The 20,961-nt window shown below is 38.1% G+C and overlaps 2 protein-coding genes and 4 non-coding genes across 7 annotated transcripts in view; 2 read left to right on the top strand and 4 right to left on the bottom strand.

Moving 5' to 3' along the window:
- zgc:173607 overlaps positions 1–20,961 on the top strand; it is a 791,925-nt gene that overhangs the window by 733,561 nt on the left and 37,403 nt on the right. The window lies entirely within an intron of this gene.
- On the bottom strand, positions 9,920–9,991 carry trnah-gug (transfer RNA histidin (anticodon GUG)). The gene has a single exon. It is a non-coding gene; the product is annotated as a tRNA-His (tRNA).
- On the bottom strand, positions 10,154–10,235 carry trnas-uga (transfer RNA serine (anticodon UGA)). The gene has a single exon. It is a non-coding gene; the product is annotated as a tRNA-Ser (tRNA).
- Positions 10,352–10,424, bottom strand: trnak-uuu (transfer RNA lysine (anticodon UUU)). Its single transcript has one exon. It is a non-coding gene; the product is annotated as a tRNA-Lys (tRNA).
- Positions 13,110–13,196, top strand: trnay-gua (transfer RNA tyrosine (anticodon GUA)). Its single transcript is given in 2 exon segments — positions 13,110–13,146; positions 13,161–13,196. It is a non-coding gene; the product is annotated as a tRNA-Tyr (tRNA).
- The window catches only part of LOC137491263 (uncharacterized), a 105,376-nt gene continuing 102,854 nt past the window's right edge, over positions 18,440–20,961 (bottom strand). For both annotated transcript variants that reach the window (XM_073947779.1, XM_073947780.1), the window contains exon 3: positions 18,440–20,487. In XM_073947779.1, coding sequence (XP_073803880.1) covers positions 19,457–20,487 — 1,031 coding nt within the window. In that variant the 3' untranslated portion in view covers positions 18,440–19,456. The remainder of the gene's footprint in view (positions 20,488–20,961) is intronic.

Here is a 20,961-nt window from a genome sequence, read left to right as displayed (position 1 = left end):
CATCCTTCTTCTCCAAAACCTCAACGTTGTGAAAATAGTTTCCTTTATTCCGAATTCCCTCTAGAAGATCTTTTCGCTTTTTAGAGTGTTTTTGTTTTTTTTTTTTTTGCTTGTATGTAAAGAATCCTTATCTGAAGGAATCAATGTGTCAATAGTGTTTAATTGCACCTGTGTGGATAGTTTACAGTTTAACCCAAAGAATGACCAGTCTGGTAGATGAAGAAGAGCCGGAGTCAGAGATTTAAATAAATAAATCAAGTTTACTGAAGATAGTTTGCAGTTACATCAGCAGAAGCCAGCTTCAACACTCACAATGAGTTCCTAGGCCGCTCTGCTTACAATCACCAATCAATAACAATTATACTCTCACATAACGTCATTAACTGCGTCATACATATAGGTGTTCTAATCTGATTGGTTAAAACACAGATAGACTAGGAACATTTCCACGTGGGGTTTGTGCGTGTATTCTGAACAATATCTTAAGCATAAACATCAGACATCCCTTAGACTGATTAGAGCTGACTCCAGACCTGTGAAACGGATCAACAATCAAATAGAACACACACACACAAAGTATAATCTGTTACTTATTCAAGGCTGAGTGTACTCTCAGCCGTCTTTATCAAAACTGGTTAAATTTGGTATAATCTACATTCAGGCAGTTATATTCTTACTACACAAAGTCTATCTTGAATAAAAGTAGAATCACTTTAAAAGATTTAACCGTAAAAATAGCAAAATCACTTTAGACATTTTAGACAGTATTAACTCCTAGAAATAACAATAGAAACAGTTGTTTCCAGTCCTCAGCCCTCCGTGACCTCTGACCTAGATTGGTGGCTTCTGAAAACAGTTATAAAGAGACAGGCAAATGCACTGAACATTCTTATATTAAGCAATGTGTTAACTTATTCATTAATTAAAATCAATTCACAGTTAAATACTGAGAAACAGGATGATGAAAAGGATAAACGGTGGTCCATGATGAGACTGATTGGAAAGCAGAAATCCGAATCCTTCACACCCCTGACTCCCTTTCTGAATCAAGCTCATCACCAGTGCTCTCTTTGTCTGATGGAACATATTCACTACGTTTCTGATTCACTTCAGTCCTGTTTACTGATTTCGTTCTCTGTTTCTAAGTCACTCTTCTCAGCAGACCCGTTCTCTGTTTCTAAGTCACTCTTCTCAGCAGATCCGTTCTGTTTGTAAGTCACTCTTCTCAGCAGACCCGTTTTTTGTTTGCAGCTCACCTTTGTCATTTGATTGTTCCTGTTAAGAAAATATAAATATTTAACTTTGACATTTTAACAGGTTTAAATAGGAGAATCTAAGCATAGTTAAAAAATGTATATCATTCTTATCCCACAGTCTATTTATCACCATTTCTTTTTGTGTTCATTTCTTTATTTTTGTCAGTGAAAACATGTCATTGACAAATAATTTTGTCATTATGTCATTTGTCATGTTTTCACCGACAAATAGGATGACAACTAAATAAAAAAGTCCTAATCTTCCCGATATTGTAAAGTGGTAACCGGCATGTCTAAGAAATATTTGCTAAATGCTTAAAGGAGGAGGACTGGTTGTCAAATACTACGACTGGATTCTGGCTTTATTAGATGAGGTGATGGTTGTAGTGGCAAATTCTAGTGTAAAATTATAATTTCAGCTATGTTTGACGATCACTGATGTCCTACATGATCAATATGTGCAGCACCTCACACACTTAAACACGGCTATTGTCTACAACACAGTGCAACATTTTACCCAGCCCCACCTGTGCTAACACCTGCATTTAACATCAAAATCTTCATGTAAAAAACATTTTAATATAAAAGAAAAAATGTTTGTAGTATGACAGTATCATGTCTTCAAATGTGTTTGTCTTTAATACATATTAAACATTGCTTATTACAGATCCCCTACAAAGTTAATAAATCCCCATTTATAAAATTATATGTTTTAGTTCAGGCCCTGTACACTACAAACAGTTTTTTGTGTGAACTTTTACTGCTGATTTGAGTACTCAAGATATTCTAATAGAAAGAATAAACAGAAGGCATGTATATTGATGTCCTAAAAAGTTTTACAAGTTAAACAAGTAAAACACATGGGTATTTGTATAAAATTTTACTTAAAATCTAATTCTGAGATGAGCATTAAATGTTGATTTCACCTATTATTTTTTATAATGGTTAAAATTTTTATATGTCTAGATTTAATAAATCAAGGTCATATTTTCACACTATGTTATTACATTAAATTTAACAACTTAATGTAGAATATAGGAAAAAAATAGAGGTATAAACAACATATAAATATATGTAGTATACTGTAGCATAACAAGAGGTCAATAAATCTATAATAAGGCATACATAAAGAATAAGATGAGTAATACATGTACACGACTACATAAACACATTAATATCATAGTATGTCAGAAAGAGCAGAGGAACTATCAGCAAAAGCATATGAACCCTACACCCTGTGGCACAACCTCCCATCCCCCACTTAATCAAGTTTAAACATTAACTTACATGCAACTCACACGACTCTCATTTATTCATTCATTCATTTTGTTGTCAGCTTAGTTCCTTTATTTATCCGGGGTCGCCACAGCGGAATGAACCGCCAACTTATCCAGCAAGTTTTTACGCAGCGGATGCCCTTCCAGCCACAACCCATTTCTGGGAAACATCCACACACACACTCATAGACTACAGACAATTTAGCCTACCCAATTTACCTGTACCACATATCTTTGGACTGTTGGGGAAACCGGAGCACACCCACGCGAAGGCATGCAAACTCTACACAGAAACGCCAACTGAGCAGTGGCGGAGCTAGAATTTTTTACAGGGGGTGGCCACTGCTATTTTAGGGGGTCCACACACACAAAAGTGTTTAGAAAACTAAAATCCTTTTCATTAGCAACATATAATTCAAAATATGAAAACATAATTATTTACTCATCATATACTCACTTAAAAGGTGTTTTGTCACAATTTGGTCCTCAGTAATATAGTATAACACACACAGTTTATATTTTCACTTTTTTTTCTCTTCAATATGGCATCTTGTCAAAAGTCAAATTTTGACCAGTTATATCAGGAAGCTGCCATTCTTACAAGGGAGTTTGAATGTAAAGCAGCAAATTCTGCACTTGTAGCTGCGACCAGGGAGGCTGAACAAGTTCTGCAAACGTTTAACCTTCCACCAGTATTTTTTTTTCAAGCAATTTTTTTTTATACTATTTTAATAGCTTTATTGAATCTTAGTTTGTTAGTTGTTAATAGATATCAAAGTTCTTGCTTAACATCCTATATATGTCTTTTTAGTTAAATACACAGAAGACCAAACGTGCCTGCAGCACCCTTCCCAAACCAGTTTCATTTGTGGAGAGAGATCAGTTTGGTCATCTTGTGCCTAAACAGAGAAGGCAGATATCTTCAAAGGCAAACATTTGCGATGGCTTGGCTATAATAAGTTTCAGCATATTGTGTATTATTGTAGTGGACACACACATATTTCTTATAATGTGTAGCACCATCATACATTTTCTGTAATGTATAATTTTATAAATCTCAATTTTTTTAGCTACTGTGATCAATAGTGCAGGTATGTCCTTATCTTTGGAATCTGGGCAAAGAGACATTTATCATAGTGAGTAATGACACCAACAATTTTCAAAGTAACTAGCCGTGCATGGTTATTATTACTATTGTGTCATTTGCTTCATTGTTCTTGTTTGAAGGTCCATCACTGTCTGCTCACACTGTTTGGGCAGCAGCGGAAAACATTGGTAAGTATTTCCCTGTAATGGTCAGTCTAACCAACTGCCATGAACACTAAAGTTACATGTATTGTTTCCTAATACAGAAACTCTTCATCAAGAAATCGAGGACCTGCTAGGTGACACTGATGACATTAAGTGTTCAATTCCGACTTCCTCAAACATATGGGCAATTCGCGTTGAGCAGTCTAAAAAGAAGTGGGCAGCTTTAAGGCCTGAGATGCTGGATCCTTTATTATCTGCTGAATATACCGAGATTAGGCAGTGCCAGCACTGCCTACTGAAGCAATCTGTTATATGATGTAAAGACTGCATTCCCAAGCAGCTATTATGTCCAGACTGTGATATTTTGCTCCACAAAAGAAAACTTCACAACCGTGAAACTGATGTGGAAGGATTTTTAAGGCCCATATCCCCAACTACTTTGATCAAGGTGGATAGCAGAGGACAAATTCTATTTGAAGAAAAAGGCATGTACTTTTTTTTCTTTTTGTTCATAATCTTGAAACTTATCGTATGAATTTCTGTTATAATAATGATACAGCAATGCTAATTACAGTAAAGTTTGAAATTTGCTTCCAGATAGCATTTTGCCCCTTGAGACACCTGATGAAATTTGCAACTGTGCCACTGATTCCATTGTGGTGTCAGAGGGTAAAAAGGGAATTCTCATAGGAATTGATGGTAAGCTGAGAGCATTTAAAAACATTGTTTAATATTTCTATTATAAATGTATTATATATACTTTATTTCAATAGGTCGTTACAATGTCAGCTTGCCAGAATTCTCATGCTTAAAATGTAACGTGAGCAGAACCACCAACATTCCACTGTTGATCTGCGTTGGATGCTGGCCTGTCAAAGCAAGTTGCGAAACAATTTACAAAATAAATGTCTTTGTGTCCTATGACCACATGAAGCTGACTGCTCCTGGAATGTCCAAGCAGCCATTTACCAGTTTACTGGAACAGCAGACAGAGTTCTTTGGCCGAGTATCTATTAAAACATTTTCAGAATAATTTCTTTCTTAGTTTTGGCAGTGCAATATTTGCTTATGGGGTTTTTTTTTTTTTTTTTTGTTTTTTTTTAGGATGGAAAGATCTGTGCTGTTGCATTTTTAAAAAAGCTTTTTTGAGTGGAGATACTGTTAGTTTGAAATTGATCAGCTCTGTGGACTTACAGTGTTCGACTGTCCAGCCTGTTCTCCATTTATGCTACAGTTAACCCTTACTGTAGATCAGGGGTCTCAAACTCGCGGCCCGCGGGCCATTTGCGGCCCTCAGTGCAATATTTTGTGGCCCGCGCCGACCACTGTACACTGATAGAATCAGCGGAGCGGGGAGAGAGAGCGCTCCCCGCTCCGCTGATTCTATCCGTACACAGCGGTCACTGGCATTCCCCGCCCGCCGTGTAAACAAAGGGGCGAGGATGCCGGTGATGTCACCACGCACCCCGCCCCTTTGTTAGACGCTGTGACGGGCGGAAAGTGTTATGAGGGAACTCGCGCCGGCTAGAACCAAGGTAAGCTGTTCCCGCCCCTGCCTGCCACTTAGCTACCTATCTACACACGCGGCACACCTTCGGTCCCGCCCTTCAGTAGGCACGCGACAACACAGCTGATCAGTATGCACGCGATAACACCGCTCTTTAGTACGCGCGCATCCACTCTGCAGATCTGCACCAATCTCCTCCACCCCTGCTGTAGATTATGCAGTAAATAACTGTAAAATAGCAAGTGTTTTGCTGTAATGAAAAGTAACAGTATTTTACAGTAAAAGGAGGATTTGTATGAAATTGTGTAGAGCAAAGAATAAATTACAGTAATTTACTTTATGTACCTTTACAGAAAGTTGCTGTGATAATAAATGATAAATTACTGTTCAACCGTTAAAAAGCATATTGTAGGTTAAAAAACTGTTTAAAAAAAAAAAGTAGAATTGTTTGTGAAAATACTCTATAATACCATAAAATAGCATATTAAAATGTTTTACGAAGTGTAAGGGCACAAATTTTAAAGAAAATGTGTTTTCCCACTTCCGCTTTTTTTTCTAACCACCCCGGTGACGTCAGTGCAGGGACTTATCTGACAGACGCGCGCTGTTTACAGTGGGGCAGAGGAGCTAATAGCAGAACTGGTTGTTAGTTTTGGCGTAATTTATCATCATCGTGGTATATTATTGCGTTTATGGAAACTGCACAAACTCCAGCCTGTCAACAGATCAAGTCCACAAGTTTCCTCTTGCTATTTTGGTTTGTGAAATGGGATGAATCCGATAAGAGTGATAGCTGACGCGAACGGCGAGAAACACTCCTGGATCAGTCGGAGATGCAGCTCCGTGAGCTGTACACGGTAAGACAACTCGTTTTTCGTTTATGTTTGTCAACTTTCAAGTCCGTAAGCATTATTCTTTGAGTAATTTGAAGCAACGTGATGTGTTTACTTTGGAGTAGCCGATAGCACGGCTGCTAGCTTGTATTGTTAAGCATATTAAATATACTTTTTTAAAGCGTGTAAAAATGTACACATATATAAGACGGCTAGTAGCATCAGTTTGCTAATATAATAAATGTCTTGTATAGTTACAGCGTTGTGACTTTGTTTGGTTTTTTGGTGTGTTTATTAGACTTTGGGAGACAGATTATGACCCGGAGCTGAAGGCTTTCTCTCCACTGGCCTCTCGGTCAACTGTGCTTCACTTTGGCTCACAGAGTAACCTCAACTAAGGTGAAGTAGATTTTATATTCGCACATTCGATTAGTGACAGCTTGTGTGACACACTCTCAGTATTGTTTACCATAGTACTTTTAGTATAATGACTGAAATCACACGTAAATATGACTTAAAAACTACATTAGCACTATTAAACTGACAATGAACAATGTTGTACTTTGATAGTCATTGGCTGCTAACATGATATTAGGGATTAGCAAATAATACTCTTCTGAAATTATATTATCAGGGAGAAAGTCAGAATGTGTGAATATAAAACCAATTTTACCTCAGACATTCACCTCGTTCATCGGGTAAAATATTATGACCCCTTTCGTGAATTATTTGTGCATGGTATTATTTGATAACAAAAACTAGAAGGGCAAAAAATTACTACAATATTTCTATATAATGCAGGCAGGTAAACTCACACTATCTTTGACTTCCTTTTTTTTTTTAAATAGTGGAAACGTGTAACCATTGACTTCCATATCTGTTTTTCCCACTATAGAAGTCAATGGTTACAGATTTTTAGCTTTCTTCAAAATATCTTGGTTTGTGATCAACAGAAGAAAGTCAATAAGGTTTGAAACAAGTGTGCCGCAAGCCTGCGTTTGAGTGAAGGTCTCGGCTGTTAGATCGCCCCCTGGGGGCTGGCTGCAGTACAAGGCATAAAGCCCGCCTCCTCTGTGTTAATGACGGAGACTTGAGCCCAAATAAAAAAATTTATTACACTTGCAATAAAATGTCCCAAAAGATGGTTCTGGTCGATTAAGGCACTGGTTATTGTGCTGAAATAGGTGCTGATCTTCATTTTTGTAAACAGTTTGTTTTTAGCAGTAATTTGATGCTGAGCGTGTCTTCGTGATTGACAGCTGTGATTGACAGTTTCTCAAAGCGCGGCGTCTGAGCTTCGGCAGGAGACTGAAGTTTTATTATTCGATTTCTGTGTTATTTTACCATGACAAAATGAGTTCAGCAGTAAACTATAGTTTCTGACATACATGATCCTGGTGGAACACTGTTTATTCGCTAAGGTCAGGGCCTTTTTCGGGCTTTATTAGTTTGCTGATACACGCTTAACCACCCAGATAGTAAAATACACTCGGGTCAGTTCCGGCTAGATTCTCTTACCCTCTAGAGACTTACCCCTCAGAGCTCAGACTGATTACCTCTGCTGGACCTACTCCGGATGCCTGGACTCACTGCCCAATTCCAGCCCGAGTCAATCGAGCCAGATGCGGCCGAGCGAGCCGGCGCTGCCGCATGCGAGCCGGAATCAGCCCGCGACGCCGCGAGTACGTTATACGCTGTGGCCTGGAGCTGGCGAGATTAAATATATATAACACTCATATTTGTTAACGTTATTACATCCATTTGTGTTGATATGACAGCAAACGCATGCTGAGAAGTTTGGGGGACGTGGTTGATTTTACATAAAGCGTTTGGTTGGAAGCTCGACTCCGCTCGTTTTCGGGCTCCTCCTCTGGCTCCATCAGACAGTCCTTCTGCGCATGTCAAGGCTCCAATTTCAGCAGTCTTTTGCGACAGTTTGTGCCCGTCAAGCAGGCGTTTTGCCCTCAAGGCGTTCAATGGGAAAAGGGGCTGTAGCGTCGTCCATATTTTTTACAGTCATTGGTTTGAAACCACTTGAGGGAGAGTAAAAAATATTCTGTCCTGTCAATAAGGAAAGGCACTTTTTATTCACATATGAGGAATATTCATCTTGTAGAAGAAAAACAAATAACATTAAAAAAATTGAAGTTTGTTCTTACATGCTCAACTTCTAATGGGTACAGTCTACTGTATATGTGAGATGGTTTGCAGTTCACTATCCAGGGGTCTGCAAATGTGGTTGGGTTTTCTGTATTGTGTTATATTAAAAATCATATGGTGAATTTTAAAATATACATTATTAATAAACATGATTTAAACTTTTGCATTATTTCCCAAGAATATATGCATCAGCCCTCACTGCGTGTCTGACGGTGGACTACTGGAGTTCATCACAGACTCGACGAGAATGCAGAACCTTGCACTACATTTGCTCTCCTTTCTAGATCCTTCCAGCGGGTTTACAAGGATGAGGCTGTCGGCATCTTTTTACACAGCATTCACAATTTAACACACATTAAAGACATGATGGTGTGGCACCCACATAAACGTTGGTCAACATACTGAAAAATAATTTTAGGTTTACTTTTAAATGGGTCAGATGATATAATTTCCTTTCAGTATACACGTACTCACAAAGATACTTATACATATATAAAGAGTAAAAATGCTGGGTATTAACACTGCTTATGATTTTGTGCTATATAAATAAAACTTGAACTTGAGTTGCATTTAGAATTTGAACTTGAATTAGGGTTGAAGTTTATTTAATCATAAATGCAGATCAGATCTGTTGATCAAATCTTTGTAAATATTTTATACTATAACAACTGTACTTGTCTTTTTATGGATTGTAGCCTAAATGGGATCTGATACAGATAATCTTATACCCAATGAAAAAATGACAAAAAGACATATTTAAAAACTTATTTTAATTGTTTTAATATTTGATGTTGTTTTTATTTTAATACAGAAGCTCTGAAAACCTTTTGTAAAATAAAAAAGATTTTCCAGTACCTTGTTTACATGTTTCTGCATTATTCCAGACGTTCTGAGTTATTTGTGTTTTGTATTCACTTATCTACTATTAAAAATAGTGTCAATGTGGCATAACTGTGTTAAATGCTCATTAGTTTCTGTTACTGGTAAGTTGCCAGATAAGATTTTGTTATCTTACATATCTCTCTGTAAGCCAACACTGGCCTCTGCTCTGTTCTCCCTCACAATAGAGTTAAATTACACTTCTCTGACTTCTCTGACAGACTTCGTCTGTCCACAGGCTTATAATTGTATGGCTGGGGTCTTTCATTTGTGTGAGTCTCTCAAAATATCTTATCTCGGCATCCAAACGCGCACCATGATCAGTTGTCTTCATAGTGTTTAAATGCGCGAACTCCCTGATCCTACGTCACTTCCGGTCTGGCGATTCAAACGCGGAAGTAAATTTCCGTGACTTAAAACGACTCCAAATGGCTTAATAATAAACTTTAACGTTTATTTTAAAGAAAATCTAATTCTTACTTTACTCTTACACACATTGTCTCACTGGGGTGTCTAACCTACAATATGCTCTTTAACAATTGAAAAGATTCCTTCCATGCCTTAGAAGCGTGACTAGATCAATGCTTATCCACACAGCATGGTGGCATCAAAGGTCCCGTTGCTCATATCGAATCCCTAGTCTTCCACACTTTAGGAAACATTCAGGACGTTCCAGTAGCACAGCCTGCACTAAAAGGAGGCTGGAGATTAAGGATGGCGACACAGAGTGCAACGCCAATGTCACCTTGAAAAACCTGCCGTGACCCGGATTCGAACCGGGGTTGCTGCGGCCACAACGCAGAGTACTAACCACTATACGATCACAGCGAGCTACGGAAAAGCTGCTGGACGTTTATTCTCTGTCATATGTCTTAAAAAATGGAAGCTGTCGTTTTGCTTTTCCCTTGTAGCACATCCCTTTTCCCAAGAAACAATAGAATTGCAAACAATCATGGAAGGTTGCAAACTAAGTCCTGCACACTGCCTGGACGTAGTCGGCAGGATTCGAACCTGCGCAGGGAGACCCCAATGGATTTCAAGTCCATCGCCTTAACCACTCGGCCACGACTACAAGACTGCCTGCACTGCCATGTCCTCATTCCCAGTACATGTGTTGTGCATCCAGATGTAACTTTCAGCAAGCGATAGCTCAACGGCAAAAGCTTTGGCTCCACAAAAAGGCTTGTACGCCCGAACAGGGACTTGAACCCTGGACCCTCAGATTAAAAGTCTGATGCTCTACCAACTGAGCTATCCGGGCTCCATTTCACAGCTTCACATAGCTTATGGTTGGTGTAGATGTTGCTAAAACACAACAGATTACTGTGAGGTTGGGTTTATGGTTGATGTAGGTGTAGACATCAGTACAACACAATAGATAGGACTCCCTTTTGAGCACATCCTTTTCCCAAGAAACAATGGAATTGCAAACAATCATGGAAGGTAGCAAACTAAGTCCTGTGCACTGCCTGGACGTAGTCGGCAGGATTCGAACCACGTGTTGCTCTATTCTCATCCATTTCCTGTGACACCTTAGTTGTTTACTCAGGCTTTCTCCCGGTCTCTTCTCATCCAATTCTTGTGACCCTTAGTTGTTTACTCAGGCAATTTCCCTTTTCTAACTCTACATAGCACCTTAATTCTTTTAATGGTATGCAAGTCCACAAGCAGACCACACACACAACCCAAATATACAGATCAACCTCATACCCCAAAGAGCACAAAATCCACCTCAATATTAAGTAAAATATTATTTACTGTCATCATGACAAAGAGAAAAGAAATCAGTTAATATAAATAAGTTTTTAAAACTACTATGCTTAGAAATGTGCTGAAACAATCTCCCCTCTATTAAAAAGAAATTGGGGAAAAAAGTAAACAGGGGCGCTAATAATTGTGACTTCAACTGTATATATATATATATATATATAATGTATATGTATTACATTTTATGTATTACGACAGTTTAAACTATCGCGTATTGCTTCAGATCTTCTGCTATTCAAATATTTTTAGTTGCAGTAATGTTAAATACACCGGTCATTGCAGACGTTGGTCACATAAACAGCAACAAACAAACATGATACATCTAATTAACACATAATTATATGTAACATGATTAAAGAACTGTGTCATTTCATGAAAACATAAATCTGGATCAATTAAATCAGGGATTGTAAATATTGCCTCAGAAATTAACAGCTCGAATAGATCGCCTCAGCCGTCAACAGTTTACTGCTCACTCATGATTCAAGCGAATCACTACAATGGGTGTAACTGAACACCGAATTCAATTTTCAACTATTTAGGGCTAATTTAATACAGAACTTAAATATTAACTCTTAAATTTAAAAGGCTAAACTTACCTGGTTGATCAGACATGAGACGCAAGCAGCAGCTGAAGCAGAGGTCATTAGCGATGCAAAATTCTGCAATGTCATTGGTCAGAATTTACCACATAATGAAGACGACCAAAAAATACTTTATTTGATGCATGCACACACACACACACACACACACACACACACAAATACATATATATATATACATATAATGCTGCAAAATATTGTGAATTAACTACTCTATATTAACTGTAAATTACTTATCTACTAAAAAGAGATACTGTTATTTCATTTATTTCAGATACTGTCAAAAAAACATCCTATACTATTGTGATCTAAAAAAATAATTAATTGACATAATCAAAAATATCTTATGGAAAAAAAAATTCTAATCAAAGTCTAATGAATCAAAAAATCAAAATCAGATCCTAAAGACAAAGTGGAAATTCCAATAAATTAAGTCATATTGCTCCAAAAGATTTTAAAATATATAGGACAAAGTGAAAATCCTATAAGAAAAATTCTGAATGTCCATTATAATTTTGAAATCCATTGCAGATGCTCGTACTACTATCAGTTATGTTTGAATGTCAAACCTACCTACCCCAATCCTTAACCCAACCTCACAGTTTCCTGCTGTGTTTTATCAACCTCCCAACCTACCCCAACTCTTAACCCAACCTCACAGTAACAAACCTCCATGTGGTTTTCATTGATTCAATGTCTTGTACATGGCATAGAATACAACCTATTGCAGTTTATTAAAATCACACCTACCCCAGCCCTAGGCCCAACCTCACAGTAACCTGCTGTGTTTTATTCAATTTTACACCTACCCCAACCCTAAACACAACCTCAGAGTAACCAGTTTTTATTTTTTTTATGAATGTCTACTACAGCTACATCAATCGCAAACCCAGCCTACGTGTGGCATAACTGCCCACCCCTTAGAGGTCATCCAGCCAACTTGCAGTGTAATCTCCTCCACTTGTAGGTCTCTGAGCTGCAGCAACACCTAAGGGCTCTGACACACAGACACAAAAGAAACCATTGCTTTTAACCTCCTCTTGGAGAGGAGAGAGTCTCCGACCCTGGATCTCAGGTCTTCTATGGAGGGACTGTCAGGAATCCTGTAAGAGCATCCCATCCACACAACCTCTTGCCATAAAAACAAAGCAGAATGTGTGGTGAAGGAACTCCGGGTTGACAGAGCCTTGTCCTTGCTTCAAGCAATGTGCTAACAAGGTGCTGAATAGAGTGACGGTGGTGCAAAGGTTAGCGCTTATGACTATGGATCAGAAGATTCTCGGTTACGGAAACCAAGAAACTTTGTATGAGAGAGTGCGTAAGTGTATGAGTGGCACTTGGGCAAGCGGAGCAGGGACGTGCCAGCAATCAGAATAAACTGGAATTTGTGCCAAGACTGGGTTTCAAAAGTGGCAGTTCCCATATGGTCTAGCGGTTAGGATTCCTGGTTTTCACCCGGGTGGCCCCGGTTCGCCTCCCAGTATGGGAAGGCTTGAGTGCTTTTGCTTCTGTCCTTTTTGGCCAGCGGTCGGACTGCAGCTAGCTTATAGGATGTGGTTGTGGAAGTAACCTGGAAGCCTTCGATAGCTCAGTTGGTAGAGCGGAGGACAGTAGTTGGGATGTTGGCAATCCTTAGGTCGCTGGTTCGACTCCGACTCGAAGGACATGTTTTGCGCTCAGAGCCTCTTTCTTGCCTTTGCGAAGAGAGCTCAGCACTGCTCGAAGTTCACCATGGAGGTGAAAAGGAAGCTCCCGGGCCGCAGTGGTGAGAGTGCCAAATCCTTACCACTAGACCACCAGGGAATGTCTGGCTAATGGTTGCCCTCAAGTCTAGCTGTGGGCCTCCACCCAGGTGTGCTGCAGCTGCTCCAAAAATAACTCTAACATTTGCAACCTCCTCCTGGAGTAGTGAAAGTCTCACAGCCTGGATCACAGTTCTTCTTGGGAGGGATTGTCACATGCTCTGTGTAAGAGCATCTTATCGACACCACAACTTGCCATGACAACAAAGCACAGCATGCGTTGAAGGAACTCCGTTCACCGAGCCGTGTCCTCTTTCCAAGCAGCATGCTAATGAGCACTGCTGACGTAGACTGGGCCAGTGGCGCATACTGCCACCTGTAAGTCGTCGTTATTCTTGGTTACACCGGCCAATCACGTTCCGGGTTGGAACCAAGATTCACCTTATTCTTGGTTACGGCAGCCAATCATGTTCCGAGTTACAATGAACGCTATGGCCAATCAGAGCCCTTATAACATTCATGATTTGTATTGTAATAACAGATTTTGTTGCAGATTAATGTTGTTGCGGACAACAATTGCAAAGTAAGTATTTTTATAACAAGTTGGTTTAAATAACCATTACACTAACATTAATTACTACAACACGATTATTAAATGATTGTTATAGATGTTATATAATGTTATTTGGTAAGATCAACGTTAGCCAACCAAGCACACTGTACAGTTTTACTACAAACATTTTAATGCAATTATTACACATTACAACACTTTATATTATCATTTACTACCATAGTTACAATAATGCCCGTGCATTATTCTAACACATTAATGAATCACTTCACTAATAATAAATATAAGGCTCATTTCATCAGTCACTAATTATAAACAAATAGTATAATAACGCTCACATATCACTACATCACTAATCATGAACTAATCTAATAACGCTCACGCATAATACATCCCTAATCACAAAACAAAAAACAATATGGATCACGCATGATTGCATCACTAATAATAAACCAAGAATAGAATAATGCTCACATTAATTCATCACTAATAATAAAGCTACAATATAAGGGTCACACATTAATGCATCACCAATAATAAAACAATAATATAATAATGCACACGCATTAATTCATCACTAATCATAATCCAGTAACAAAGTTAACATTAATATTCTTCTTTAATTTTCTATTTCACAGACAATAGATTAAATGTAGTACAGACTAAAATATAAGTAACTTCAATTTAAAGTAATAGTTTGAATGCACTGCTTTTACATGTAATAGAACAGTAGTTTTCAAAATGTAGCAAATATTTTCTTTTTGAAAATGAAAATATTGTCTTTAAAAAATTGACATTACAAAGAGATAACATAGAATAAAATTTCACTTATTTGCTGTCTCAACTAGGACAAACATTGTTATTAATGGTATAATTATTTTAATATCTCACCACCCGTTTACTGCCACAGTATCACAGTGTCTTTCTCCAACTACGGCTGTAAATAGTTGGCTAAAATCTGTTTGTCTGCAGACATTGCTCCAAATATCTTCTTTGTGTTCCTCAAAACAGAGACATTTAAATGTATTTGGTACAACTTGAGGGTGAGTCAATTTTTAAATTTGTGTAACCTATGTATTACTTTAACCAATGTGTTACTAGATGGAACCTCGATTCAGGAGACGGAATGATGGCAGCCTGAATCTGACAGATACAGTGGAGGCAACAAAAGTGAAGGAAGCTAACAAAGGAAAGCCATACAGAAAATCACTGTCCCCAGAGGCAGAACTGGACAAGGCCAAAAAAGCTTAAATGAGCACCATGGAGATGTGACTAACAGAAAACATCTGCTGAGTTTCTTTGAAGAGGGGCCCCACAGGAGTAAGCAAAGGCTCCAAAGAACATGCCCACAATAAAGTGAGTTTTAGAGAATATATTGACCTCTTTTCTTCTGGCAGAATTGCCTTTGCCATGAAGGAAGAGCATTATGATGGGAAACCACCTAGCAGTCTGCCACGGCCTAGCACTCTGCCATGACCCAACACACTGCTCCTACCAAGCATTTTGCTTCTACCCAGCACTCTGCCCAGGGTACCCCCAGGATCCTCCAAATGAAATGCAAGGCTTTTTAAGACCTTTTCAATAACATTTCAAATGAAATTTAATGACAACTTTGTACCCATTCCGGCAAAAGTATGAGGGAAAAATGTAAAATCTGTATAAAGACTGAACCCTAGTAAAAAATTATGTACAATTGGGCTACTTGAATTAAGTAAAGCATTTTATTTCAATTTTCTGTTATATTTAATACATACGCAACAGTGTGGTCAGCACCCAGTAGTGAATATGAAGGTCAAACATGACTGAAAACCCGTTGTCACATGTTACAGTGCCCTTTTTTGGACACTTGAGGTCACTAGCTTGTTTTGTAGTTTAACTTCATTTCCTATAATCCTTTGCACTTCTGATTGTATTCTGTTACAGCTGTTTCTTGTTTGTTAATTTAGCCCTGTATTTATAAACCCTTTTGTCTTGTGTTTTAGTTGCCTTAAGATTTTGTTTGTCCCTCACGTCCGGTATGTTTGTTTGGTGATCTAGTTTTGTATTGGCTTATTCTTAGATTCTTGTTTGTTTTTGTTAACACTTATACCCATTTTTGTATTTTTTGTCAGTTCTTTTGTCTGGACTCATTTCTTGAAGATTCTGTGCAAGATTGGGAAACTCCTTTTGTCTTTGTCTAAATAAATTGCTGCACATGGATTTTTGTGTTTTGTGATTCTCCATCTCATGACACCCCTTGGCCCTATTTACCTGGTCAGTCAGTTCTTTAGTTATAAAAGGATTTGAATTAAGTAATATATGCAGTTTTGTTACTTCCACTCAAAAGTGTAACTGCAATCTCAGAGTCAGAAACCATGGTTTTAAAAACCTCTGTAATGTTCTTATTCAGTGTGAAAGAGTGGTGCACAGGGATTGTTTTAAAGACCCACATCACATCTGCCTGCAGAGCTGGTGTTGAGCCACGGTAAGGTAGGATGTTCCTTTGCTGTGGTGGCAGTGTTGGGCAAACTACTTGAAAAATGTAATGAGCTAAGCTATTAGCTACTCTACTTAAAAGCTTACCTCTTAGAATTGTATCAAGCTAAGCTATAAACTCCTTGGCAAAAGTAGCCTAGCTACATCTAAGCTATTTTTTCAATTCTCATATTTAAATCGAAGCAACTTAAATCCAAGTCAATCATATCTTATTGATCAATAAAACTGTCAATGAAACATAATTCAGTTCAGTTATTTACTGTAAATAATATGCTGTACCAAACAGAAACAAATTATAGTATATAACAGCAAAAACTAAAAATCCAATAAAACCAGGTGTTACACAAATTAAATACTATAGTCATTTATAGTAAAGGGAAATACTTTACAATAAGCATTATATTGTATATATATTTACAACTCTTCATCAATGAAGTACACCCTAATCTAATCTCTCTGTCATCTTTCAATCAAGCATGTTTCTCGTGTCAGCCCAATGATTGTTTGGTGACATCACCAACCAGAGTGAGAGGTGGCAGTAACGCATCAAAAACTTTGTTATCGACCACCGTAAAACAGGAAGAAGAAACTGTCATTCTTCTAATGTAGAAATTTCTTCATTACTGATTGTTAAAGCTGTTACAGTAATCAAAGAGGTTTCCGCTGCACAGAACTGCACAATAGGTGGTTGGCACTGACAAGCAGTACTACACGCGGTGTGTTTGGCAACCCCCCATATGGGAGTCCAGGGCCGTAACACCCATTGTCGCTAACGTTAGCTTAAAAGATTTCCGGCATCAACAGCAATAGGCGTTGCGGTCATTTCCTGGCACAGGCTTAACCCAAACGCAATTCGGATTCCTTGGCCACAGCGACAGTTTCCCATTTTAGCCGACAAACTGGGCTAGCCACTATCTTGTTCTGTGCCTCACCTCAAGTAACCATATGACGGGTGCGCACGCTTTCTGCTATGACGTGGAGCGCGAGGTGCACTCAACGTTACGCTGCATGAATTTTTAATTAGCCTACATTAGTAACAGTTCATTTTGTTACGTTATGAACTTAATTCTAGGAAAGGCAAAAATAAATGAAGAAAATTAAGACCTTTGTAATGAAATTTAAGACTTTATTTACAAAATTCAAGACTATTAAGGCCTTCATTTGAAATTATGAAAATTAAGAGTTTTTCAATGCTTTTAAGACCCCACGGGTACTTTGGACATGGACCTTCAGCATGCAGTGGGACGGTTTGCTGCTAAGTGTGACATGGCAGGAAAAAAAACAGCAGCTCAGAAACCATAGTGCTTGACTGGAAAAAGGTGGCCATCTCCAGTTTGGAGGAGAGTCCTTACCCCAAATAGAGTTCAGGTATCTGCGTTTTTTTTTTTTTTTTTCTTCATGAGGAATGGAATGTGAGATTTAAAGATGGATCAGTGCAGCAGCAGCAGTAATGCAGTTGATGTGATTGTCGGTTGTGGTTAAGGAGCTGAGATGAAAGGCAATGTTCTCAATTTACCACTCAGTCTAGGTTCCTACTCTTACCTATGGTCATAACTGAAAGGACAAGATCTCGGATACAACCAGACACATTTTACAAAGTGTTATGACCCGCTTGTTTGAGTTGCAACATAAAAGAGAGATGAGCCAACAAAATAGCTTGAATGCAAATGATTTACACTGTTAACCCTTACTGTAGATTATGCAGTAAATAACTGTAAAATAGCCAGTGTTTTTCTGTAATAAAAGGAAACAGTATTTTACTGTAAAAGGAGCAGGATTTGTATGAAATTTTGTAGTGCAAAGAATAAATTACAGTAATTTACTTTATGTACCCATTACAGATAGTTACTGTGATAATAAATGGTAAATTACTGCTCAAACATGATTACCCCATGTACTCTGATGCTTTATGTTGCTATATATATATATATATATATATATATATATATATATATATATATATATATATATATATATATATATATATATATATACTATTCAGTTTTGGTATGTGTATGGTCAGTATTGAGGAGAAAGTGAGACAATGCATTGATGATAAGCTAATTTTCTCTGCGGCGATCTCTGTGTTTTCTTTGGTTCCTTTTATGTTTTTAACATTGAGTATCAGGAGTCAACCAATGTCTGTCACAGAGCTAATTAAAAGGTAAAGATATTGACGAGATGCATTTAAAGGCAAAAATATTCACACAGAGCAACCAAATTATCACAATCATTAATATATAACTTTGTTTACTTTTCTATAATTATTTAAAAAATATCTTAAACAGCACGTACATACATTTTCGCAGAGACTCAATGAATTTGTTTGAAAAACTTCAAATGAAGTTGGTAAAAAATGGCATTAACAGTATAGTATAAAGACTTTCCTAAATAAATGTATTAATCAAGTTATTTGTTTTTTTTGTTTTTCTTTATTTTTTTGCTTTGGATGAAGTTTTTTATATTTTTATTGTTTTTATTCAATGATATGTACATGATTGTGATAAATGTAGGCAATTCCTTTGAAAATATGCTATGTACCAGGGATGTCAAACCCCTGAAGGGCCGCAGCCCAGCAGAATTTAGTTCCAGCCCTGCTTCAACACACTACCTTTAGATTTAGTTTGATCAGGTGTGTTTAATTAGTATAACTGCACTGTTACTCTGTAGATTATGCAGTAAACAACTGTAAAATAGCCAGTGTTTGTAAATAATTCATTGATTCATGTCTTCTGTGCAACTTTTTGTCCAAATGTTTCTTAAGCTGTGCCGAATGAGTGAAACTCTGTAGACACTGATCAGATCTGTACGGTTTCTCACCAGTGTGAATCCTCTTTTGTGTTTTCAGATGTGTTAACTGATTAAACCTCTTGTCAGTTTGAAGACTTGTATGGTCTCTCCAGTGTGAATCGTCTCGTGCAGTTTCAATTTGAGCTGTAATAAAAGTCTTCTCACACTCAAAGCACATATACTCGTTCACACCAGTGTGGATCTTCATGTGTTCATTAAGGTTTGCTAATCTGTTGAAACTCTCCCCACACTGAGTCCATGTGATTGGTTTCTCTCCAGTGTGGGTCTTCATGTGTTTATTAAGTTCTGATGAGTTGCTGAAACTCATCCCACATCGAAGCTGCAGTCACACTAGTGTTTGAGCATGAGAAATTCTGTTGTATGACGCTGCAAAAGGAGTGGGATTAAACAAGATGATTAGACATTCTAGTTTCTCTCCAGTGTGGCTCATGATGTGTAGATTAAGGGATGATGATTGGCTGAAGCTCTTCCCACACAGAGTGCATGTGAATGGTTTCTCTCCAGTGTGGATTTTCATGTGTTTATTAAGGGACGATGAATGGTTGAAACTCTTCTCACACTGGGTGCATGTGAATGGTTTCTCTCCAGTGTGGATCCTTATGTGTTTATTAAGGGATGTTGATTGGCTGAAACTTTTCCCACACTGAGTACAAGTGAATGGTTTCTCTCCAGTGTGGATTTTCATGTGATTGTTAAGATGTGATGATCGGTTGAAACTCTTTCCACACTGAGTGCATGTGAATGGTTTCTCTCCAGTGTGGATCCTCATGTGTAGATTAAGGGATGATGATCGGTTGAAACTCCTCCCACATTGAGTGCATGTGAATGGTTTCTCTCCAGTATGAATCCTCATGTGTAGATTAAGGTATGATAATTGGTTGAAACTCTTCCCACACTGAGTACATGTGAATGGTTTCTCTCCAGTGTGGATCCTCATGTGTAGATTAAGGGATGATGATCGGTTGAAACTCCTCCCACATTGAGTGCATGTGAATGGTTTCTCTCCAGTATGAATCCTCATGTGTAGATTAAGGTGTGATAATTGGTTGAAACTCTTCCCACACTGAGTACATGTGAATGGTTTCTCTCCAGTGTGGATTTTCATGTGATTGTTAAGGTGTGATGATTGGTTGAAACTCTTCCCACATTGAGTGCATGTGAATGGTTTCTCTCCAGTGTGGATCATCATGTGAATCTTAAGATAGTCTTTTCTTCCAAAACTCTTTCCACACTGAGTGCAGGTGAAACGATTCTTGTCACTCCTTTTCAAAATACCATTAGTCTGTAAATTAGTTTTTTCCTCAATTTTGACATGATGTTCCTCCTCTTTTCTCCCCTTATTCTCTTCAATTCGGTCTGAAAAAAATAAATAAAACATTAGTTTTCATTAAGTCTTAAAGTTTCTCATTAAAAGCTGAAAAGTGAAAAGACACTGGAAACATTGGCTACACTCACTGTAATTTTGATGCACATTAAATGTAAAATAAATCAGATCATATTCAATCCAAGATGGCGACGCGTGCACAATGCGAGGCTCAGGGTCTTTCCAGTTTCTGCATTTTTGCAGTATTATTCCTGCTCATTTCGGGTCTGTTCGTGCAGAACAGTGGTGCCTTTACATTGTATACCCAACAGGAGCTTTTGGATTGGTTTGTGGATTCCGGACAGTTTTATTAGCAATCTTCGACTCATCCATGAGACTGCCAGAACACCTCGGGCTGGGCGGAAGTGCTCACAGACCGCGCATAGAATGTAAACAAAGACCGGGGAAGCGCGGCGGGCTAAAAGCTAAGCTAAAGCTAACTCCACACCAGCTCACTTTACCCAGCA

This window comes from Danio rerio, chromosome 4 (genome assembly GCF_049306965.1).
Source record: "Danio rerio strain Tuebingen ecotype United States chromosome 4, GRCz12tu, whole genome shotgun sequence".
Lineage (NCBI taxonomy): Eukaryota > Metazoa > Chordata > Actinopteri > Cypriniformes > Danionidae > Danio > Danio rerio.
This window is presented reverse-complemented; position numbering and strand designations above follow the sequence as displayed.